The sequence below is a fragment of the Podarcis raffonei genome, chromosome 8 (genome assembly GCF_027172205.1).
Source record: "Podarcis raffonei isolate rPodRaf1 chromosome 8, rPodRaf1.pri, whole genome shotgun sequence".
Classification (NCBI taxonomy): domain Eukaryota; kingdom Metazoa; phylum Chordata; class Lepidosauria; order Squamata; family Lacertidae; genus Podarcis; species Podarcis raffonei.
The window spans coordinates 17,300,997-17,325,518 of NC_070609.1; the positions used below are offsets into that span (position 1 = coordinate 17,300,997).

Below are 24,522 nucleotides of genomic sequence, written 5' to 3' on the forward strand. Positions count from 1 at the left end.
GTCAACATGGTTCAGGGTCTCATATTTCTTTTTCCGAATAGTTTCAATGGAGGTAAATTTAACAGTGCTCAGTTGGGATGCCTCCAGATTGTCCCTGTTTCGTGGGAAGGAGTCAAGTACAGGCTGTAAATTTAAGTTTGCGCAAATGAAGTGGAAGAAAGTGCTTGGTAGCCCTGACACTACAAATTCACTTTAAAAACAGTAACAGAGAGTTCATTTTTTTCAAATAATATTTATTATTTTCAGTAGATAAACACAGTAAAGAAATGAAAAATTAACAATAATAAAAACAAACAAAAAAGAAAAGAAAAAGAGAAAAAAAGAAAAAAGATACATACAGCATATTACCACTTAATTAATTAAAATTAAGTACCACCCATCTTCATAAACATAGTATTTGACTTCCTCAAATCTCTTCCATTCGAATTTCTTAGTAATTATATGTAGCAGTTTCCAATAGCAGTGTTTCAAAAGACCATATCACAGTCCTATTCATGTTACATAGCTTTCCTTTTCGTACATTTTCTTATTTATAAATTTAATTCCATTTTAATCCTAGGCCTAATTGTTTCTTTCACCGGGAGAATCTGCGACCAGAAAGAAGAGGAACATCAAGAAGACTGGAAGAAATTTAAAGACTATTTGAATAAATATTGTAATATTAAAGATATGTAACCACTTGACAGAAACAGAGAGTTCTCGTCGATGCTACTCCTTTAGTGTAGATCCACTGAAATTAATGGCTGTGACTAACCTAGGTCATGGGTCTACTCTGATCAGAAATTAGTTGGCTACAACCCTTAGGTTGACGAGGGGGGCTGCATGGACAAGTGGTGTGTTTGTGTGTGTGGAGAAGTGATTAACGGGAAGACATATAAACATCCAACAGTGATGAAGGCAGGATGACTGCTGATTGTTGCATGACTGCCCCATAAGCAAATCAGAATGGATGCTCAAGAAAGACCAGACACAGTCTAACCTTTGCCTAACCCATTTTCTGCAAGCACACCTGGATGAATGCTCAACAAGTAGGTTGTCTAGGGGAACATTCTGTTAAAGAAAAAGTCACATTCAGGTCTAATTAAAATGCCCCGAAGGAGCTTGGCAAGAAGAACCATTCTTCTCAAAGGACTTGCATGTTTGAGAGACAGACAGAGGAAGGCCTATCAAGAGATGGAGATGAGGGAGGTTCTATTGCTTCTAATGACTTTGCAGGGCTGTCTTCTGGCTGCAGAACCTGACCTGATTCTGAATCGAAAGCCGTGTTTCTGTTGTCATATGCAGGCTGCCTTTTAGGCATGGGAATCTTTGGGTCCATTTTAAATATATTATTCATCATTAAAACCACAAAATATAGGAGAAAAACAGGTGAATCACAAAGGTCATGTGCTCATACAAAATGTGAAGGCAATACCACAAAGCATATAATTTACTGCATAGCCATAGGCTATTCCTTTCTGCTGGATGCATAGAAGATGTCTGGTCTATTCATTCCTTATCTTTAACCCAGCCACTGACTACTGTTCATCACTATTCTTCATTAATAATAGTTGTATATGCTAAGCAAACAATATCTTGGATATACTCTTTAATCTCTTTTAAAAAAAATTAATGTCACCATTTGGGCAAGGAATGATTTCCTTCTAATCCAAAATTAGCCTGTCTTTTGCTTTCCTAAGTCAGAAAGGCCAGTGGTATGGGATGCTGGGAGTTGTGTCTTTTGTTGGTAGTTCTGTTCCACAGTACTGAGTTAATAGATTGCAATTTGTGGTGAAGGGACTACGTTGCTGTTTCTTAACCCTATTGCTATTATATAATGCATCAGTTTCGTCATGAAAGTCTAGTTATTTCCTCCAGGTCCAGCTTGTCTTGGTGCAGGCTGTGTTTGCTCCAGGTGTCATCTGAAATGGTAGCAGAGTCTTTCCCTCATGTTCATGCTGACCCATCCAAGAGGAAAGCCAGTGCACCTGTCAGGAGAGAGAAGGAGCTGAATCGGGCAATTGGCAGAGGAGAATCAAACATCACCCAAGATATCCTGATCATTGACCCCAAGATTACTTCTCTTGCTCAAAGATGGGAACATGCGCTGATCCTCAAACCCCTGCCATTCTAATGGACGGACATATACCGTATTGGCCTGAATATAAGCTGCACTTTTTTTTTCCAAATTCCAACTGTGAAAAGTTAAAGTGAGGCTTAAATTCAGGACCTTACAAAAATTGGCTTTCACAAAATCGCTGCTGAAACAGACATACGGTAAAACGGAAGGAAAAAAATGTTGTATTGCCAATTTGAGACTGTTGTGCAATTAATTCTAATGTCATTTATCGCTTTCCCCATATCTTACAGTGCAGTATTGATTTTTTTAATTTGCATTTACGGTGCTACGGTGTTTAACCCACTTGCAGGTCCTCTCTAGTACCCGTAGGATTTTCTTCTACATTTGCCATTTACGGGTGTGAGTGCCTGTGGAATTTTAAGGGAGCGGCTTATATTTGGGTATTGTCTTTTTCTCTCCCCCCCCCCTGAATTTTAAAGGTGCGGCTTATTTTCGGGTGCGGCTTATATTTGGGCCAATACGGTATTTTCTTCCACAGAACTACATTCTTTGCACATTTTGAGACTTTTGCAAGGGACAAGTCCTAGGTGGAAATGGAGGTGTCTAGGGATAGGTGGATTAGCCTAGTTCTGGCCTGTTACACCCCATTTTCACATTAGTATGTAAATTGTTTATTTAAATTATGCAAAAAACATATTAAAAATGTATTCACGACATGTATTAGTTCAATGTATACATTTCTAAATGAATTTGATCATAAAATACATATATTGAAGCCAAGACGTCCCTCCCCAAGCCATTGACACCAAACTGGGAGGGGTAGCAAATGCTGCAGAGGACACAATCAGAATTCAAAATGACCTTAATGGATTGGAGAACTGGGCGCAAGCTAACAAAATGAATTTAAATAAGGACAAGTGTAGTTCTCCACTTAGGCAGGAAGAACCAGATGCACAAATATAGGATGGGGGACACCTGGCTTATTAGCAGTACATGTGAAAGGGATCTAGGGGTCTTAGTAGATGACAAGCTTAAAGGAGTCAACAGTGTGATGCAGCAGCAAAAAAGCTTACACTATTCTAGGGCTGCATCAAGAGAAGTATAGTGTCCTGATCAAGGGAAGTACAGTGGTACCTCGGGTTACATGCGCTTCAGGTTACAGACTCCGCTAACCCAGAAATAGTACTTCGGGTTAAGAACTTTGCTTCAGGATGAGAAATCGCACGGCAGCAGCAGGAGGCCCCATTAGCTAAAGTGGTCTTGAGGTTAAGAACAGTTTCAGGTTAAGAACGGACCTCCGGAATGAATTAAGTTCTTAACCTGAGTGAAATATACTCAGAGTCGCAAAGTGATTTCATGCTCTTTATTCAGCTCATAGTGGTGAGGAGGAATGAATGAAAGTCCCCTCAAAGTATCTGCTTTATATACATTATTTACACAACGGGCTGCACATGATTGGCTAATTCCGGAATTCTACTGTAAGCCAATCAGGTTGTGGATTCACTTCTATCTGGAGCATGATTGGGTGGTTCCTGCCAACCAATCATACTGCTGCATTGTTCTAGGACCAATCAGACTACTGCATTCTGAATCCTATTGTTCTAGGACCAATCAGACTGCTGCAGTTTGGATCCTATTCAACTTAGTACATAACACCGAGGTACCACTGTAATAGCACCACTCTATTCTACCTTGGTCAGAGTACACTTGGAACACTGTGTCCAATTCTGGGCACCTCAGTTTAAGAAGGATGTTGAACAAGCTGGAACGTGTGCAGAGGAGGGCAACCAAGATGATCAAGGGTCTGGGAATTAAGCCTTATGAGGAGCTGAGTATATTTAGCCGGTTAAAGGGGAGACTAAGAGGAGATATGATAGCCATCCTCAAATATCTTAAGGGCTGTCATATGGAGGAGGGAACATGCTTGATTTCTCCTGCACTGGAGGGTATGCCTCAGACCAGTGGCTTCAAGGAAGGAGATTCTGACTAAACATCAGGAATAATTTTCTGACAGTAAGAGCTGTTTGACAGTGGAACAGACTCCCACAAGAGGTGGTGGACTCTCCTTCCTTGGAGGTTTTTAAACAGAGGTTGGGTGGCCATCTGTCATGGATGCTCTAGCTGAGTTTCCTGCATAGCAGGGGGCTGGACTAGATGACCCTTGGGGTCTTTTCCAATTCTAAGATTCTACGATTTCATGTGACATATCAGCCAGAAGTCCGCTTGAGGATCCCAATTCAGTTTCTGCTCTCCCACACTACGGAAGGAAAGGATGGCAAAGCCATTAGTAAAGATGTCCACCCTGAACACACATGATCCTGGAAATACTCAGCCAGTGTTGACTTTGATCATAAGAAGCTGCCTTATGCAGATATTTTCCTTGGTCCATATATAAGTCATTGGGCAGAAGTAGATGCTCCTCCCCACCCCACCTACACCTGTTTTTATAACTTTTCAAAGAGTTGCACTGTGGGGTAAGGCAAAATCAATTTGCAATGAGCTGCTATTTTTGGAATGAAAACAGTTTATCAAGGAGCGGTTTACTGGGTCAAAAAAATAGATCTAGATTGCCTGTGGACTTCTTAGGGGGTGGGGAAAGTACTCGGTATCAAGAAGAAGAAGAAGAAGAAGAAGAAGAAGAAGAAGAAGAAGAAGAAGAAGGAGGAGGAGGAGGAGGAGGAGGAGGAGGAGGAGGAGGAGGAGGAGGAGGAGGAGAAGGAGAAGAAGAAGAAGAAGAGTTTGGATTTGATATCCCGCCTTTCACTCCCCTTCAGGAGTCTCAAAGCGGCTAACAATCTCCTTTCCCTTCCTCCCCCACAACAAACACTCTGTGAGGTGAGTGGGGCTGAGAGACTTCAGAGAAGTGTGCCTAGCCCAAGGTCATCCAGCAGCTGCATGTAGAGGAGCGGAGAAGCAAACCCGGTTCCCCAGATTACATGACTACCGCTCTTAACCACTACACCACACTGGCTCTCTAGAATAATGAATATACAGCTAAAGTCTCTGGAGGAGTTTGTAAGGAATAAGGCCAATGAATTCCAAATTGCTGAAGTTTTGTACAAATGCACTTTTGTAGTCTGGAAATCCTGTCTACCTACTCAGGTCAAACTTGATTCAGATGGTTTTTCCTGCCCTTCGAGCTGAATCTGGGGGAACCTGATTCCTTCAGAGGGTAGGTAAGAAGGGAGAATGACATTTCTGAATTGTTTTCAATGCAAAACATACAGAAGTAATCCATGCTTTCAGAAAAGCAGCACACCCAGGGGATTGGTTCACATTCCGCCCTCTTCCTCTTTTGCTGAGAGTGGAATCAAGTGTATGGCATGTCACACCCGGAAACTGTCCAACATGTGAACCTCTACCCACAGCCAATATGGCACGCTGCCAGGGGCACGACTACATGGTGATGCTAAACGTGTAGATCAGCCCCAGATTGTTCTGTAATGAAAGAATGCAGCTGGGAACTCTGTGTGAAGGTAAACCTTGAAATGAAGACGTACATTTTCAGCATTTCCCATTCGACAAATACTCACCAGTCATAAGGAAGAGAGGAAAGGAGGCCCAGCCCAAGCCAAAAGACCATCCGTAAGGGCCTTTTCCTTCTGTCTGCCCTGTGAAGGTGGCCATGGCAATCATGACGCAAAGAGCTATTAAGGGGGGGAAATGCATTAGGATATTAGATTATGTATAAATCAAATCCTGGAAGATGACCAGGAAAATTCAGCTTGTACAAAATGGAGAGGCTCAGTTACTCACCAAAGCCAAACATCACCATCAAATTATGCTGCTGCTGAAAGATGTGCGCTGGCTGCCAATTAGCTGCCAGGGTAGGCTCAGGGTGCGGTTATTGGTGTACAAAGTCCTAAGCAGTTAGGAACCAGCATGTTTAAAGGATTAACTCACCCCCTACATCGCAAGCTGACCATTGTGTTCTGCAGGAGACGGCCATCCAGCCGGCCCCAACCTATAAGGAGGTTCGTTCCACATTATGTCAAAATTGGGCCTTTGGTGTGGTGACCCTTGGAACTCCCTCCCACTACATATCCTCAAGCACCTTCTCTCTTGTCTTTTTAGTGCCTGGTAAAGATGTTCCTCTTTCAACAAGCCTAAAGGTAAAGGTAAAGGTACCCCTGCCCGTACGGGCCAGTCGTTTCCGACTCTGGGGTTGCGCGCCCATCTCGCTTAAGAGGCCGGGGGCCAGCGCTGTCCGAGGACACTTCCGGGTCACGTGGCCAGCGTGACGAAGCTGCTCTGGCAAGCCGGCACCAGCGCAGCACACAGAAACGCCGTTTACCTTCCCGCTAGTAAGCGGTCCCTATTTATCTACTTGCACCCGGGGGTGCTTTCGAACTGCTAGGTTGGCAGGCGCTGGTACCGAGCAACGGGAGTGCACCCCGCCGTGGGGATTCGAACCACCTGATGATCGGCAAGTCCTAGGCGCTGAGGTTTTACCCACAGCGCCACCCGCGTCCCTGTTTCAACAAGCCTACTAAAATCTTTATCTCAGCTGGTATCTGTACTGGATCTGAATGGATCGATATGCAGATGCTGTTGTTTTAAACAGATTTTTATATTTACGGTTGTTATTTTTCAAATTGTTTTCATATGCCGTTGTTTAACTGTCTTTATATGTGTAACATGCAATAAAAAGATAAGTGTGCCATCACTCTGCAGTTCACTTGAACACAGACAGGTGGCGATGTAATGTACAGTGTGATGAGAAGTGGTGGGTGGGTGGCCCAGGTGAGATGTAGAGGGACAGCCGGAACAGGTGGCAGCCACTGCCCTGCTCTGCTGCCCTCCTCTGCCTGCCAGGCCAGTGGTTTATTCTCCCAGGACCCAGAGAACCAGGCTGGTCAGCACAGCTAGTGGCCGCCTTCCTGTGCTGTTCCTCTTCCCAGGCAAATTCTTCATCCCGCTTGGTTGTGGCAGCATGAGGTTAAAAGGGGCAAGTCTTAGAAGCATGCTATACTCAAGAAGGGGGATGTGGTTTTCATTCAATGGAAGCCACTTCTCCTTGCAGTGTGCCTTTTGAAGCCAACCCACATGGCTGATTTCCAACTCCAACATAGCAAGTGGAAAGCAGTTGCTCTGGGGAGGCTTTGAAAGCCCTTTGCACTCCCACTTCTCCTTTGTAACTCCGAAACCAGGGATGGAAAGGGCTGGGGTTGCATTGCACCTTTTAACCAGATCCATCAATTTGAGTGGGTCTACTCTGAGCATATGCGTATTGTCTTTGTCCATGGAGGAGACTCTTGACAGTCCTATGGACTGCAAGTAGATCAAACCTCTCCGTTCTTAAGGAAATCAGCCCTGAGTGCTCACTGGAAGGACAGATCCTGAAGCTAAGGCTCCAATACTTTGGCCACCTCATGAGAAGAGAAGTCTCCCTGGAAAAGACCCTGATGTTGGGAAAGATGGAGGGCACAAGGAGAAGGGGACGACAGAGGACGAGATAGCTGGACAGTATTCTCGAAGCTACCAGCATGAGTATGACCAAACTGTGGGAGGCAGTGGAAGACAGAAGTGCCTGGCGTGCTCTGGTCCACGGGGTCATGAAGAGTCGGACATGACTAAACGACTAAACAACAACAGCAACAACTCTGAGTATAACTTAGTTCCGCTAATAATAGTTTGTCAGGTATATACATCTGAGTTCTGGGGTTTGAGGAGCTTGAACTGACTGTGGAATCAGATGGTTATGATGCCCAGGACATTACCTGCAACAAGGCTGGCTACAGCTGCGGTCTTGGTCTTGGAGAGGGAGCCAAATTGAAAGTCAAAAAATTTGCCAATAAGCGTAAGGCAAGAGACGGCTCCAGCAATCATCCCGAAGAACATGAAGGCTCGGGTAGCATGGTAGTAATCTTTCAGGAAGGAAGGAAGAGAAAGAAAGAAAGAAGAGGAATAAATATATCTATGGGATTGAACAATAGGACTCATTCATGTATTAAAAATAGTAAAGACAGTACAGAATACTGTCAACTGTTCTTTTTTTGTTGTTGCCCATGGCATCCATTTTATGGCGGTACCGACATAAACTTTACCAAGATATGCGTACCAGCATACACACCCACAGCCACAAACACACAGAGTAAAGGTCTTAACTCTAGTCACACTGGGCTCTCAGGCAGTTGAAGAACCATGAACTGCCTCACACACTGCTGTGTACCTTAGAAATGAAAGTCTCTTCCTGTTTTGAATACCATACATTGAGTACTCCTAGCAGGATGCATGGGGTGTTGTGGGAGGACTAGAACCTCCGGTGGCAGACACACTGTGCTCTTTTGGGGATAGTCTGTCCACTTTTAATAATAAATAATAATAATAATAATAATAAGACAGCCAAGCTCTCCTTGGTGCCCCACACTAGGCCAACACATTCAATGCCGGAGATTGATGGTGATGGCAGAGCCCTGAAAGAGCAGGCGTCCCAGATTAACAATGCTACAAACAGTCCGCGATTGGTGGAGGATGGAGAAACCTGGAGGTGTCATCTCATGCAAGGTGACTACTTCGCCTTCGCGCACCCAGGTCTCCGTCACACAAACCAGGTCAACCCTCTTCAAGATAAAGAAGTCTCGCAAGGTGGTGGTTTTATTGCCTATGGACCTGGCATTGCACAGCACCAATGACGGAGGTGGGTAATCCCTGCTCACCCTACCCATGTCCCTTGGGATGGGGCGTAGATTGAAAGGGGTTCAAGCATCACCGCATCTCAAAACCCTTCACCGATAATATCTACCCCCACCGCCGTTCCTCCCTTGTCCTTCGACGGTGGCAATCCCAGACCCCACACTAGCCTCCCCTATAAAGGAATGATATACCCTCACTAACATAACATCCCTGGGCCAAGTCTCCCAAATCGAAAAGGTATAATATTGAGATGAAAAATCAGCAGGACAAACATCTCCTGTAGGTAAAACCCATCCAGCCACACCCCAGGTAGCGAGGGGAGCTAACTGTCAATCCCTCTCTCCCTCATGAGGTAGCCAGGGGGCTATTAACTCTTTCTGTGCCTTTGGGAGTATTAATGAGGCATGTGCTGTAAAATGGGGGTCACTAGCGAGCAGAGAGCCAGCTTCATGTTCAGAGACTCCGTTCGTCATCTCGCCAAAGATGCAGTAGGGAAAGTCGGTCGTTCTCGTAAGTTTTAGGAGTATTAAGCAAAGGCTCTGGTATAGCCTAGGTGCTTGGTTTCAGCAATCTATCCATGGCATGAAGTTCTTTAGAAGTTGTTGCCATGAGAGTGTCAGGGTCGCCGGGTTCATCTTCTCCATTGCTATCGCTTGGGAAAAGATCAGGAAATTGCACAGGTGTCTTTCTTCGAGATAAAGGGCTATTGGGCATATTTCAATATTGTGTTCCGGGCTCTAACATCCTTATGTTTTGAATTGAGATCTCTGTCTTTATACTCAGTAATCTCCTCGTCAGTTCTTCTAATTCTGAACTCACGGGTTTATCTTCCTCCGTGCAGGTAGTGTTTCTATTGTTTAATTTAGCTTCCCTTATCGGCATTTGCTTTGGTTCTCTGCCAGGGACCAGCTGCCTCACTGTCTCATCCTTGAAAACCCTTATCGGGTGAAGAAGGTGAGACCGCCATAAGATGTTTTTCATCTCCATAAGTCGAGATGGAAGAGCTGGAGTTCTAAAAGTCATAATCAGGCGTGTGATGTTTCTTATGCTGGGCAGGAAATGGAAATTTTTCAGATCTACTTTTTGGTAATGGCAGTTCAAAATCTGAGATAAGGACATCGTAATTAACCTGCAATTCATCCACCTGTACTCATTTCGATGAATCTCAAACATTATCTGGTTTACCTGGAGGACTTGGCAAGGCCTTATTTCACCCGTGACTCATATTGACAGGTCGCTGGCATAGTTGTATCTAATCCTCCTTTTAGCCCTTTGGGCATTTATAGAGGGAGGGAAATTATCAAAGTATTCCTCTATATTAGCTATTTTGGTGAAAATTTCATGCAGTCTTTGAAGAACTAAGACCACAGTTTCTGCTGACATCATGCAAATCTCTTGGTAAGGGTATAAATCTGGAATCTGCTGGAAACAAGATCCTCTATTGTCTTGTTCTAAGGACATGGGTGGGTCAGCGTTTGGGATAGGGGGATTTCCTCCTACTCCTGTTTTCTGGGTCAGATCATCTCCTTCCCTCCTTGAAAGGGGGGGGCGGGTCGGATCATCTCCTTCCTTCTTAGAATGGGGGAGGGTTCCCCCAGCACAGTTTGATCTGTTTCTGAGCTAGGAATGAAGGTGTTTGCTTTCCGCCTCTTCTCTGCGTCGGCGGAATTGTGAGTCCCAATTATGCTGTTTTGGCTCTTAATGCCTCGTTTTTTCCTTCCAGATAATTAGAAGCATTCTATCAGGTCAAGGCCAGGTCTTATGTTCAATGGATGAAAACTGTGCGTTAGTCGCAAAGGCTGTAATCTATCTTCTTTAGTGTTCCTTGTTACCCTAAATTGAGTTGAGCCATAAAACAATAGGCAATAAAACCATAAAACAATAAACCAGTAGGCTAAAAGCAAAGAAAACAAAATGACAACTCAAAATATAAACATAGGGTCTGAAAATGGCTAAAACCTAGTTAAAAGCTTAATTGAGGGCAGGAGGTTCTGGCTAGGCTGCTACCTCCGTTGCCATTTTGGCTGTATACCCACCCTGCAATCAGCTCTCACCTGTGGCTCCTAGTCAGCATGTGGCAATGGCCACTTCCCAGGAATGACTTGACTGGCTGGCATGAAGGCAGCCAATGGGTCTCAGACCCTTGGTGAGCTAGGGGCTTCCCCTGTGTGCAAAGAGAGGCTCTGGTGCATTGTGCAGATGAGATCAATAGTGGGTCCAATGATCAAGAGGGTGGTTTCTGCACATGCTGAAGATGGAAGTGAAGGGCAGATGGGGCTCATCAACCTGGGAAGACATCTGTAGCATAGGTGGCAACTCCCTGGGTGCTCAAGCACCCACAAAATTCCCCATGAAGGGGCCGGGCACCCACAAATTTCGGTGCCAGGGCCATGCACGCTGCATGGCACCCTCAGCCCCAGGCACCCTCAGTTGCAGGGCCAAGTTGGCACTCCTGATCTGTAGGACATCTAGGAGAAGGAAGGAAACCTCTGCTGCTTTGTGGGATATCTACAGGAGAAGAAAAGGCTAGGGAGCAAACCTTACACAAATCCAGAGTGGAGTCCCTAAAATGGTTGGATGACACCTTATACGTCTCCTTCCAGCAACTTCTGCAGCTAAGCTGGTACTCTGCTTTCCTTTGGACCACACCAGCAAGGCCAAGAGCACAGTCTTCTCACCTGAGCACCCCAGGACCTCCATAAACACTGCTCAGGCTTGCACCCTGGGGAGGTCACTTCAATGCTGCTAACGCAGTGGTTTGACTTCGCTCCCGGAGGCACACTCAATTCTCACACTCACACTCAACAACAGTACTCAGAGCTGAAGACAGAGAAGTTCTTACCTGGCACATCCATCCCATATGAATGACAACCATCTTGGGGAAAACAACCTACCCACAGGCCAGTGTTGGAAACATTGTTTTGCAACCAGTAATCTGAGCCCAGGGCAATGAGGAGGAACAGAAGGCTGATGAAAGCGCAAGCCACAGTGCTAAACTGTAGGACATTCATTGCGAGAATGCTCAGCTATGTAACAGAGGCGAGAAATAGGGATGATGAACCTGGGGAAAGGAGATATTCATGTTATTCTTTATCAGTTGCATTCCCTCCAACCTTCCTCAGATGAAAATAAGGACATCTCTCTGTCTAATTTTTATTAAATTTTACAATTTAAAGTACTGGTGTTTACATCCTTAAGATATCAATGACTTCCCTTCTTCTCTTCCCATGGTTCATTTTACATATCATCAATCCCTGCATATTTTACAGAGACTATACCATTCAGTATTCCATTATTACATCCATCATAACTTATTTACACTGCTGAATTTATCTTAATGCTGCCAGCGTTTTCAGCTGTACACAGTTATTTCCCATATATTCAATAAACATTTTCCAATCTTCTCTAAACACATGCTCTTCTTGTTCTCTTATTCTATATGGAAAAGAAGAACATTTGTCACTAACCTCAACTGACCCTCCTTGACCCTCCATTTGTTGTCCATCTCCCGAGCATTTTCTATCAGAAGAGGGGCAAGTGTAGGGCTGATATACTTCAAAAAGTGAAAATCCAGAGCTGCTTTTTTTTTTTTACAAAGTTGCTGAACTTTTTAGGCAAAATCTCAAAAATAAATATTTTTTTTAGCTATTCACATGGGAAATCGCCAAAATCCTGACGTCCGACATTGGTTGCCATACGACAGGATTTTCCTGGACATTTCCTGCCAAGACGCTGCTTCCGACTACTGTAGTATTCCAGCTATGCTTTATTATTATTATTATTATTATTATTATTATTATTATTATTATTATTATTAGTGTCCGGGAAATTCCTGACGTATGGCAACCCTAGGCAAATGCCACCTCCATCACAACCAACAGGACATAGAGCACATGCCCTCCACTGCCCTGAGAAAAATCCCTTAATCCCATTTTTTATCCTGTTTTATTCTTTGGTAGATTTACAAAAAGAAGGAGGAGGAGGAGGAGGAGAGTTTGGACTTGATATCCCGTCTTTAACTCACTTTAAGGTGTCTCAAAGCAGCTAACATTCTTCTTTCCCTTCCTCCCCCACAACAAACACCCTGTGAGGTAAGTGGGGCTGAGAGACTTCAGAGAAGTGTGACTGGCCCAAGGTCACCCAGCAGCTGCATGTGGAGGAGCGGGGAAGCAAACCCGGTTCACCAGATTATGAGTCCACCGCTATTAACCACTATACCTCTTTCTCCTTGCCCATCGTGGCCCTGTCCTCTTCCTGCCCCTCAGAGCTGGTGGGTCACATGGGGCAGGGCCTCAGTGGTGGCAGCCTCTCATCCTTCTCGGCCACTCTCCAGCAGCCGCTAGGAACTGCCCAAGGGGAAGAGGCCAGCAGTCATGGCCATGGAAAGGCAACAGGGTACTTTCCTTGCAACTGCTATAGCCACAGCCACTGCTCGGGACAAGCACTGGTTCACCTTGCAGTAGTAGTAGTAGTAGTAGTAGTAGTAGTAGTAGTAGTAATAATAATAATAATAATAATAATAATAATAATAATAATAATAATAATAATATATTATTTATACCCCGCCCATCCGGCTGGGTTTCCCCAGCTACTCTGGGCAGCTCCCAACCGATTAAAAACACAGAATAAAACATCAGTCATTTAAAACTTCCCTAAACAGGGCTGCCTTCAGATGTCTTCTAAAAGTCAGATGGTTGTTTATTTCCTTGACATCTGATGGGAGGGCATTCCACAGGGAGGGCACCACTGCTGAAAAGGCCCTCTGTCTGGATCCCTGTAACCTCACTTCTCACAGGGAGGGAACAGACAGAAGGCTCTCGGAGTTGGACCTCAGTGCCCGGGCTGAATGACGGGGGTGGAAACTGTACTGGCAGGGGAAATAGGGACATTCCAGGATGAAATCAGAAGCAAGGGTGGCTTTTGTAATTCTGAGACTGTCCCTGGAAAATCAGAGCACTTGGAGGGTATGCAGTTGCAGACTATGTTTAGATTTTTCTTTAAAAAGGTCTACAGCAGATTGCGCTGTTGTGAACAGAAGATTTCCTCAAACTCAGCAGACTGTGACAGGCATTTAGCATTTCTATACTGCAGGTCCTCAGGGTGCTTTGCAAGTAAAAAACTGTTCCCTCCTTCCCCGTTCTGCTCTCACAAGGAATATCTTACGCAAGAGGGGTAGTGTTTACTGTAGTGGCCCCCAAGTTTTACTTTCCCTGAACCACCTGAAAATCACTGAGAAACTCAGACCCTCCAAGTGTCCCTATTTTCCAGGGATGTCCCTGATTTAGAGAAGCCATCCTGGCTTTTTATTTGATCCTAGAATATCCAGCTTTTCCATAGAAAGCCCCTGTTTTCAATGGAGAAATGTTGGAGGGTATGGAGTTATCCAACTCCCAAGTTGTCTGAAGGCAATCCTGTATAGGGAGGTTTTTAAAAATGTTTTATTATGTTTTTATATATGTTGGAGGCTGCCCAGAGTGCTGGGGCAACCCAATAAGATGTGTATTACTATTAATAGTTAAATTATCATTATGGAATGGGACGCCCCTATTTTCATTGGAGAAATGTTGGAGGGTGTAGAACAGGCATCCCCAACCTGCGGTCCTCCAGATGTTTTGGCCTACAGCTCCCATGATCCCTAGCTAACAGGACCAGTGGTCAGGGATGATGGGAATTGTAGTCCAAGACATCTGGAGGGCCGAAGGTTGGGGATGCCTGGTGTAGAATCTTGGTGGCACTTGGTGGAACCTAATGATTTCTCTGCCTGTTTAGCAATTGCAATGTGCTGTGCTTGTGGTTGTGGCTGATGTTTATCTTTCCAAAAAAATTGGAATTCCAATTTTGATGCAATAAAATATAACCCTTCACGGAGCTATAATCCCAGAGTGCTAAACTGTCAATCCCTCTTCCCATGGAATTCTGGGAATCGTGGCTCTGTCAGGGAAAGGGAGTTGCCAGAAAGCTCTCAGCACCCTTTACAATTCCTGGGATTCTTTGGGTGAGGTCATGACTGTTTAAAGTGGTATAATAGTGATTTTAATGTATGGTGCTCATGTGCCTAGGTCTACCAGATCAAATAATCAGATTGACAGATTAAAGCAGCCTGGGTTGAATTTAAAAGGTGTCCTCAATTAACTAAGCAACAGGGTTGTTGTTGTTTTTTAAAAAATAAAGCTCGCTTTAACACAACTTCCCACAACTGTTGGAAGTGGCATATGCCCATTTAAAAGCGTCATTCATAATATAGGATATGCCTCTTCAAAGCAATTACTATTACTATATGTGAAATGAAGAATCTAGAAATAAAATATGCTACTGCTAATTGATATGCAGATTGATGTGCATATAACCAACCAACCATTCAATTATATTAACCATAAAGCATTATATATATATATATATATATATATATATATATATATATATATATATAGCAAAGCAAACTAATACCCTATTTCCACTGCATTCCAGTTTCACATGCACTTAGAGATCCATTCTTCCCTGTTTAGTGTTGTAACAAAAAAGCATCAAAATTCCGCATCAAAATTGTATGCACTTTGCCCTAAAGTACACATTTCTATATCCGTCCTCTCCCATAACCAAATATACATTTTGTATGCTTTTCAGCACATTTGAGACATGCGTATCTGAACTGGAATTGCACCACAAAATTCAAGGATGGCTCTAATCCACTTGACACCCGTGTTCCAATCTGCATATAAGTCCAGGACTAGTTAACTTTAAAATGTGGACCGAACATACTTCTCAACAAAATAAACATCATAGAAATTAGAACTAAGAAGTTGACTGTGTGTCTGTGTGTTTAGTATTTCACTGCATGAAACTAGTGCAAAGCAATAGATTTAAGCCCCTCTCACTGGTTCCATTTAAGTAGTATTCAAATTAGCTAAGCAGGTTTTGGGGGGGAAATTCTCTTTCCCTCCAGCATAAATCTAGAGATGTTTCATCTCACCTGGCTCAGAATCGGCTCTTCTTTTCTTCAGGTGAAGTCAGCACTCTGCAACAAGTACCAGGCATGCTCTGACTCCACCACCCATGGGATTTGTATTTTAACAGGGATGGGCAGCATCAGCTCCTCCTCTCTGAGGGCACAGCCCTTCTGTGAAAGGCCCCCATCTCTCTCCACCAAGCTTTGTGTTCATTTGCTTCCTTCTTGTATCTAATTTTTATTAATTTTTTTGTTTTACAATTTAAAATACACATTAAAATATCAGTGGCTTCCCTTCTTCTCTTTCCATGGTTCATTTTACATATCACAAATCCCTGTATCTTTTACAAAAACTGTACCATTCAGTGTTCCACTATTGCATCCATCAAAACTTATTTACACTGTTGAATTTATTTTAATGCTGCCAGCGTTTTCAGCTGTATACAATTATTTCCCATATATTCGACAAACGTTTTCCAGTCTTCTCTAAACGTATGTTCTTCTTGTTCTCTTATTCTATCTGTTAAGTCGGCAAGCTGCGCATATTCTGTCAGCTTGAGTTGCCATTCTTCTTTGGTTGGGACCTCTTGCCTTTTCCCATTTTGGGGCTAACAAAACCCAGGACGCGGTAGTAGCATACATAAATAACCTTTTTTTGACACCTGGGAATTTCACTCTGAATTATTCCCAACAGAAAGGACTCTGATTTTGGGGGGAAAGTACTTTTAAACATTTTTTTTCAGTTCATTATGGATCATTTCCCAATACTCTTTTCCCCTTTTACAAGTCCATGTCCATTCGCTTCCTTTGTTTCTTCTCTGAATGGCTGAGCTGGCTTGTACAGTGGATCAGTACACTTTTTGCTCAGGTGTGAGGATCATTTCAGACTCCCCACCTGTTCTATGGACGCACCCTCCCATAGCTTTAATAGCAGCTGCTACATCTGCAGACATCTGCAGCTGCAGCCGGGGAGCCAACTTGAGTAAAATATTGGGGGGGGGGAGCAGGCACACACCATTTGAATGGCAATGGCCATCAACTTTGGGGGCTCCCAACCACCTCCAGTAATTTACTGGGGGCCCAAAGACCCCACAGCCACTAGGAGTTGGCTTCCAGGGCTGCAGCTGAAGATCAAACCACTACGAAATACACAGGAGGAAGTCAGGGTATTAATGATTCTCCCCCTCTCCTCCACCAGCCAGGTGGCACTACTAAAGGTACAGTAAGTTGTTTCTGTTGGTTTCTGTGTGTTGCCACTGTGCAGTGCTCTTGGAGTCACAAGACTCTATTTACATTCCAGAGACATTCCAGACTGTTGGAAGTCTCACGGAGGACAGGAGACAGATGTGATGTTACTGGTTTCCTGTTCCTTTGTTTTTCAGTTGCTCTCTACTCTCACAGAGAGAGGATGTATTTTCTTTTCTGTCTGCATAATTATGAATAAAACTTTTTAGCCATGTAGCTCATACTATCTCGTCCTTCCGCATGCTGCTTTGAAACTCTGCTGAATGGGGAATGTGCCTGGAGCCTTATCAGAGGCTCAGGTCATTAATCATGTAGGAGGCGATTCCGGAGGAGCTCGGAGGAATGCATTTTTCAGGTATAACTACACGCAGAGGGCCAGGAAGTGGAAGCAGTGGACCAGATGGGATGCCCCGTGGTCCATGTTTGGCCCACAAGCTTGAGGCTCCCCAGCCTGCTCAGGTGTGTTCCTTATTGTAGCCTCTTTTCTATGTTCAGCTGAGTTGGGATGAATCCCCATTGCCGATGATCAGAGAAACCTCTCACACCTCTGCCCCCACCGGATTGCTAAATTGTTGTTTTTGCCAAAGTAATGAGGCTCTTCACTGCAGATGGTGACAGCAGTCACGAAATTAAAAGACTCCTGCTTCTTGGGAGAAAAGCAAAGACAGCATCCTAAAAAGCAGAGACATCACCTTGCCAACAAAGGTCCGTATAGTTAAAGCTATGGTTTTCCCAGTAGTGATGTGTGGAAGTGAGAGCTGGACCATAAAGAAGGCTGATCGCCGAAGAATTGATGCTTTTGAATTATGGTGCTGGAGGAGACTCTTGAGAGTCCCATTGACTGAAGGAGATCAAACCTATCCATTCTGAAGGAAATCAGCCCTGAGTGCTCACTGGAAGGACAGATCCTGAAGCTGAGGCTCCAATACTTTGGCCACCTCATGAGAAGAGAAGACTCCCTGGAAAAGACCTTGATGTTGGGAAAGATGGGAGGGCACAAGGAGAAAGGGACGACAGAGGACGAGATGGTTGGACAGTGTTATAGAAGAGACCAACATGTATTTGACGAAACTGCGGGAGGCAGTGGAAGACAGGAGTGCCTGGCGTGCTCTGGTCCATGGGGTCACGAAGAGTCAGACACAACTAAACAACAACAACAATGAGGGTCTGCTTATGGTGTCCCCTCCAAGTGCCCCTCAGACTCATAACATTAGGGAGGGGAGTCCTGGGACAAATTTTATACTATGTTTATAGGAACCTGTACTGAAGTTATTTATATCACAATGTTATTTTATTTTTATTAAGGCATTTCTTTAGGACTTAATCATGCACATTTGTAAGCCGTGTGCATTAAGAAAACCAAAAACCTGCAGGAAGCAGGAAAATCAAACAATACAATATACATCATACAGGAACCACTACCTTGAAATGCGTGCTGGAACAAGAAAGCTTTAGTCATGCATCTCGTGTGCAGGGAGGAGGTTGCTTTTGTAATCTTGGTTTGGAGGGAGTTCCACTAGGTTAGTCCCACTACAATGAATGCAGGGCTTATAGAAGTTATGCTGAGCGTGAGTTATGGAGACACTCCCTTTGACAAATCTGCATTCACAGTCGCCACACAATGGGTCAACATCTTCAGAGAGCTGTCCTGGTCCATCAATGCCACTTCAGACTTCATGAGAATATGCAAAATTTAAATATATAGTCATAACTTGGAAGTTGAACAGAATCCGTTCCGGAAGTCCATTCGACTTCCAAAACGTTCGGAAACCAAAGCGTGGCTTCTGATCAGAAGCTGTGGAAGCCACGTTGGACGTCCAGCTTTCCAAAAATAGTTCGCAAACTGGAACACTCACTTCCAGGTTTGTGGCGTTCAGGAGCCAAAACATTCGAGAACTAAGCTGTTCCAAAACCAAGGTATGACTGTATATGTATTTGTCCCTGCTTCGTGTCTGTAAATGTTGAATAAGAGCAGCCATTTTATTGCCAATCACTCAGTTATATGAAGTCCCTTCAATAGCATCTCCTCAAACTCTGAAAGTATCTTTTCACACAGGGAAAGATACAGCATTTCATTAAAAAAACAACCCCTCTCCATACAAAATTGTTAATGTTAATGTGGCCTGTTTGTTTTTCCAGATAGTTTTATGTTTCACTGGTGTTAAACTTAGAAAGCTCACTCAGGATGCCTCCAGATTGTCAGTTTTGCAGGAGAGGTTAAAGGACATGCTGTAACTTTATGTTTGCACAAATAAAGTAGATTAAAGTGCTCTGTCGCCCTGGCACAACAAATCCACTTTTCAGAATGAAACAGAACATGCCATTCAATTCTAGTCCTATTCATTAGTTTCAATGGGTCTACTCTGAGCAGGATTTAGTTGGTTCGAATTTAGACTATTTGTGGTTAGAGAGGTGATGGGGGTGGATTGACAAGTAGTTTGTATGTGTATTTGTGAAGAAATAATGAGAAGTCAAGTAAACACCTGACAAACAGATCAGGATGAAGACAGGATGAGTGATATTTGTATAACTGCTCCACAAGCAAATCAGAATGGCTGCTCAATAAAAACTGGACATAGTCTAAACTCCTCCTAACCTTTTTATTTTTTGCAAACATAACAGGATGAATAAACAGGTTGTCCGTCACATTCAGGTCTGATTAAAATGCCAGAAATGAATTCAGGAAGAACTTGCATGTGAGACGATAGATAGAACAGTTGTGTTGCACCAGCTGAGTTTTCAAGGATGTCTGCTGGGTACAGAACTTGATCTCCTGATTCTACAGGCAATTCCCCACTTATGCAGGGGTGATGTTCTGAGGCACCATGCGCTGAAGTGAAATCATGTATATTGGGAACACCATTGGAAAAGCCTGCAAACACTCTCTAAACCTCTGGAAAGCCTTGAAAGCCCCTTTAAAGTCCACCACAATCACACTCTCCAAACATCCTTTCTCAAACTCAAATTCTCTACAGGACTCAAGGTTCAGTGCAAAGGCTCCTGGGATTGGGAGACACTGTTTTCGCAATGTTTTTGTCATTTCCATGCTCTTTTAGGGCCATTCCCCCTCCCTTTCCAGGCCACTTCTGGGTTCACGGTGATGCGTGCATGCACAGTCGTGTATGCCTTGAACATGCGTAAATGGATGGTTGCCTGTAAATCCAAAGGCATATTTCTGTCTTTGTAATGAGGTTGCCTTTTTTGGCTTGGGAATCTGTGTGCTTGTGTTAAAAATATTCTTTATTAAAACCACAAGCTGTGAGACAAACAGAAGAATAACAATAGTTATTTGCACTATACAGAAACTGAAGGCCAAAACTCAAAACAAACAATGTAATCCATAGATAATTTCGTTCTGTTTGATTCATACAAGATACCTGTCTTACTCGTTCCTTACATTAACTGAAAGAATAATATTGCTTAGCATCATTCTTAACTCGTAATAGTAGCATGTGTTAGGCCAATACTATACTGTAAATATTTTGTAACCTCTAAAAAGAAATGTTTTAAAATGGTCACAGTTTAGGGGAAGGAAAAAGGTTTCTTTCAGAACTGGGAGTAGCCTATCTGTTGCTCTCCAGATGTTGGTGAACTCCAGCTGCAATCAGCCCCAGCTAGCCTGGTCAATGGCCCTATGGACGACGATGAAGAGAGTTGTAACTAGGGTTGCCATACGTCCAGTTTTTCCAGGACATGTCTGGTATTTAAAGGGTGAAAACATCATCTGGTGGGATTTTCTTTTAATTGCCTAAATGTCCAGGGTTTTTTGGTTTTAGACAAAGTACACGCGTGCTTGGGAACTGCCTTCCAGAAGCATGAACAGCTTTGCCCTGCAAGCGCAAGCAGCATGCCTCAGAGCGGGAGGAGCGTCAGGGCTCCTTTGCGTGGTTCAGCTGGGGCACGGCAGAGCTCCCAATCCCCAGCTGAGCCAGCCCCAGTGCTCCCCCTGCTTGTGGGCAAACCAGTGCCAGACTGGGGGCTCCTTTAACTGCTCAGCTAAGCAGTTTCATAGAGCCCACCCTCCCCCATTTAATTTAATTTAAAATAATAAATAAATAATTAAAATATGCTCTCTCTTTTGCTTTTGAAGATATGGCAACCCTAATTTATAACACAACAGCATTTGGAGGACACTAAGTTGGCTATTTCAGTAGTCAGTTAACAGATTCCAATGTGTTGTGAATTTGTTATTCCTTAACACTATTGCTATTGTTATCAGCTTCATCACGAAAGTATAGTCATTTCCTCCAGGCTCAACTTGTCCCAGTGCAGACGGTGTCTGTGTCTGTAACATCAACATAGCTCATCTGAAAATGTAGCACAATCTTTGCCTCATTATGTTCAAGCGGCATTAATATGGAAAGCCAGCCCACCTATCAGGAGAGAAAAAGGGCTGGTGAGGGCATAGTCAGCAGGGAATAAAACACTATCTGAGATATCCAGATCATTAATCCCAGCATTACCTTCCTTTCTCATCAGGGGAATCATGCCCTGATCCTCAAAGCCCTGCCATTCTAACAGGCCCAGTTCTCTCCCACAGAACTACATTGTTTGTGCATTTTGAGACTTCTACAAGGGACACCTCTTGCCAGGCTCCATCTGTTTTCATAGGTTTTCAATTAGATGTATTGTGGGATAATGCAAAATCTATCTGCAAAGAGCATTTACTTCTGGAATAAAACCCATTTATCAAGAAGTGCTTTTCAGGACCCAAAAATATATCTAGATTCTCTGTGAATAAAAGAAGTGCTCTGTCTCCATTAATTCTAGAATATAATATCCTTTGTACTCAGCCGGTCTCTGGGAGAGTTTGTAAGCAATAAGGCTAGTGAATTACCTATTGCAGAAGTTTGGCACAAATGCATTTCACTAGTCCGGAAATCCTACTGACATACTCAGGTCATACTTGATTCAGATGCTTTTCCGGTCCTTCGAGCTGAATCTGGGGAAACCTGATTCATTCATAGTGTTGGCATGAAGGGAGAATGACATTTCTGAATGCTTTTCAAGGCCAAAAAAATCCAGAAGTAATCCATGCTTGTGGTAAAGAAGCACACCCAGGGGATTGGTTCACATTCCACCCTCTACCTCTTTTGCTGATAGTGGTATTCTGTGTTACACCAGGAAATTGATCAATATATGAGCCTCCGTCTGCAGCCAATGTGGCACGCTGCCAGGGGCATGACCACATGATGATGCTAAACTTGCAGATCAGTCCCACACTATTCCGTAATGAAAGAATGCAGCTGCCAACTCCATGCGAAAGCAAAACTTTAAATAAAGACACACATTTTCAGCATTTCCCATTTGACATATATTCACCAGTTATAAGGAAGAGAGGAAAGGTGGCCCAGCCCAAGCCAAAAGAAAAGCCGTAAGAGGCTTTTCCTCTTGTCTCCCCTGTGTAGACGGCCATGGCAATCATGACGCAAAGAGCTATTAAGAAAAAATACATTAAGATATAAAGTTGCTTGTACATTAAATATTCCAGATGGCTACAGGGCTGGGGTCAAGGATCAAGCGGAACTGATTGTATTTAAGTGTTGCTGTTTTAAACTTTTTTTGCAATTTATAATTGTTTTTTAAAAAAACTGTTTTCACATTTTATTTATTTGTAATGTCTGATGTCTTACCATGTTGTCATTTGTTGGAAGCCACCCAGAGTAGCTGTAGCAACCCAGTCAGATGGGCAGTCTATGAATATATAACTTATTATAGTAGTTGTTGTTGTAGTAGTAGTAGACTATATTTATATTTGTTTTTAAAATTGTGTTCATATTTTTTATTTATTTATAACAATACTTATATGCTATTGTATCCTGAAGATATGTTACAGAGGGTGACTAGAACAGCAAAAGGTAGCAGAGCTAGCTCACTAGTTCCTGCTGCCCTCTCTTGGATGTTTGCTCATCTCCAACTTTGATCTGTCTTCAGGCTCCCACCATCATTCCCCTGGCTCTGAGCCTTCCTCCTCTGAGGCTTCCCTAGAGGGCTTTCTGGCTGGTACCTCCCACCGCTCCTCTTCCTCTAGCCAGTGCCTGGCATCTGCTGGCAGAGTTACCAGCCACTGCCAAGGGCAGACCCTCCAAGTGTCCTTATTTTCCAGGGACAGTCCTGGATTTACAGAAGCCATCCCGGTTTCTGATTTTATCCCGGAATGTCCCGCATTTCCTCAGGACGTCCCTATTTTCATTGGAGAAATGTTGGAGGGTGTGGAGCTATGTGACACGCCCCATCCCGAACCAAGGAGATAAATAACTATACAACCTAAGGTGATTTGGACATTTAAGCTGGCACATTCTACCTGAGAAACCCCTGCTATTCTATCGTAAGCAACAAATAATTTTTAGGAGATGTGGTTGTGGTTTATTGTATCTGCAGTGCCTGATGTTTTTATAGCTATTATTGCTTTTCTTTTTGTTCCCTTTGTGAATGATGCCATGGCCTTTGGCTAGTGCAATAAAGTTTATGATGAAAAACTATACAACCTTTAGAAGACATCTGAAGGTAACCCTGTTCCATGTTGGAGGGTATGCAATGGAATGATGTGTGCGTTACACTGTCAGCACCAAACTCCCACTTCTGTTCCCCAAACATGCAAGTGGGTGGGAGGCACAATGGTAAGGCCAGCAGAAATCTGCTGAACAGGGTGCTTCCAAGGCAAGGGGGAAGCAGGGCTGAACCAGTCCCACCACTAGCTTGCCGTAGCACTGAGCTTGATCTGAACCTGACTGAAGCACCAGCCAGGAATTGGGCCTGATCATCCTGCTTCCCCCACCCCCCGCCACCTGCAACATATCCATTGGATGTGTGGTGGGTGGCTCCACCACTTGCAAAACCCTGGAGGTGGACAGAGGAGGATTCGATAGCACCTTTCATCATTGATTTCAGTGGCTCTGCTCAGAGTATAACTTCACTGGATTCAAGCAAGAACATTTTGTGTGTAGATAATAATAGTAATGTAGATAATGGTTTTCCCAGTAGTGATGTATGGAAGTGAGAGCTGGACCATAAAGAAGGCTAATCGCCAAAGAATTGATGCTTTTGAATTATGGTGCTGGAGGAGACTCTTGAGAGTCCCATGGACTGCAAGAAGATCAAACCTCTCCATTCTTCAGGAAATCAGCCCTGAGTGCTCACTGGAAGGACAGATCGTGAAGCTGAGGCTCCAATACTTTGGCCACCTAATGAGAAGAGAAGACTCCCTGGAAAAGACCCTGATGATAATAGTTGTGCTGCATCAGTTGTCTTTGCAGGGATGTTTGCAGGTGCAGAAAACCATTGAAAAAGCATGCAAGCACTCTCTAAACCTCAGGAAACCCTTGAAAAACCCTTTTGGTAACCCAAAAACTCCACCAAACTCCACCACAATTGCTCCCTCCAAATCTCCTTTCTCAAACTTGAACTCTCTGCAAGCCTCAAACTTCAGTGCAAAAGGCTCCTGGGATTGCAAGACAACGTTTTTGCACCTTTTTAGGGCTGCCCCCCCTTCTGTGCCACATCTGGGTTCGCAGTGATGCGTGCATGCACAGTCGTTTATGCCTTGAACATGCGTAACTGGAAGGTTGCCTGTAAATCCGAAAGCATATTTCTGTCTTTGTAATGAGGTTTCCTTTTAGGCTTGGGAATCTGTGTG

General features: G+C 43.7%; 2 protein-coding genes across 2 annotated transcripts in view; both read right to left on the reverse strand.

Annotated features, from left to right (window-relative positions):
- LOC128418499 (epithelial membrane protein 2-like) overlaps positions 1-22,254 on the reverse strand; it is a 35,245-nt gene extending 12,991 nt beyond the window's left edge. The window contains exon 1 of the transcript XR_008331710.1: positions 22,209-22,254. The gene's annotated coding sequence lies outside the window, so the exon portion shown is untranslated. The remainder of the gene's footprint in view (positions 1-22,208) is intronic.
- LOC128418498 (protein NKG7-like) lies at positions 1,888-15,731 on the reverse strand. Its single transcript, XM_053398219.1, has 5 exons — positions 15,666-15,731; positions 11,538-11,756; positions 7,780-7,926; positions 5,593-5,706; positions 1,888-1,967 (listed from the first exon to the last, which is right to left on the reverse strand). The coding sequence occupies exons 2-5, from the start codon at positions 11,704-11,706 to the stop codon at positions 1,933-1,935; spliced, it is 465 nt and encodes a 154-aa protein (XP_053254194.1). The 5' UTR covers positions 11,707-11,756; positions 15,666-15,731; the 3' UTR covers positions 1,888-1,932.
- Positions 22,255-24,522: the final 2,268 nt, after the last annotated feature.

Excerpts from the sequence above, each read along its gene's own strand:
- LOC128418498 (XM_053398219.1), bottom strand. The coding sequence starts at position 11,706 with ATGAATGTCCTACAGTTTAGCACTGTGGCTTGCGCTTTCATCAGCCTT. Across the intron at positions 5,707-7,779 it reads TGTAGCCAGCCTTGTTGCAG|CTCTTTGCGTCATGATTGCC; the intron begins GTAATGTCCTGG and ends CCCCCTTAATAG. Across the intron at positions 1,968-5,592 it reads TCCTCTCTTCCTTATGACTG|GTGCACTGGCTTTCCTCTTG; the intron begins GTGAGTATTTGT and ends CTCTCCTGACAG.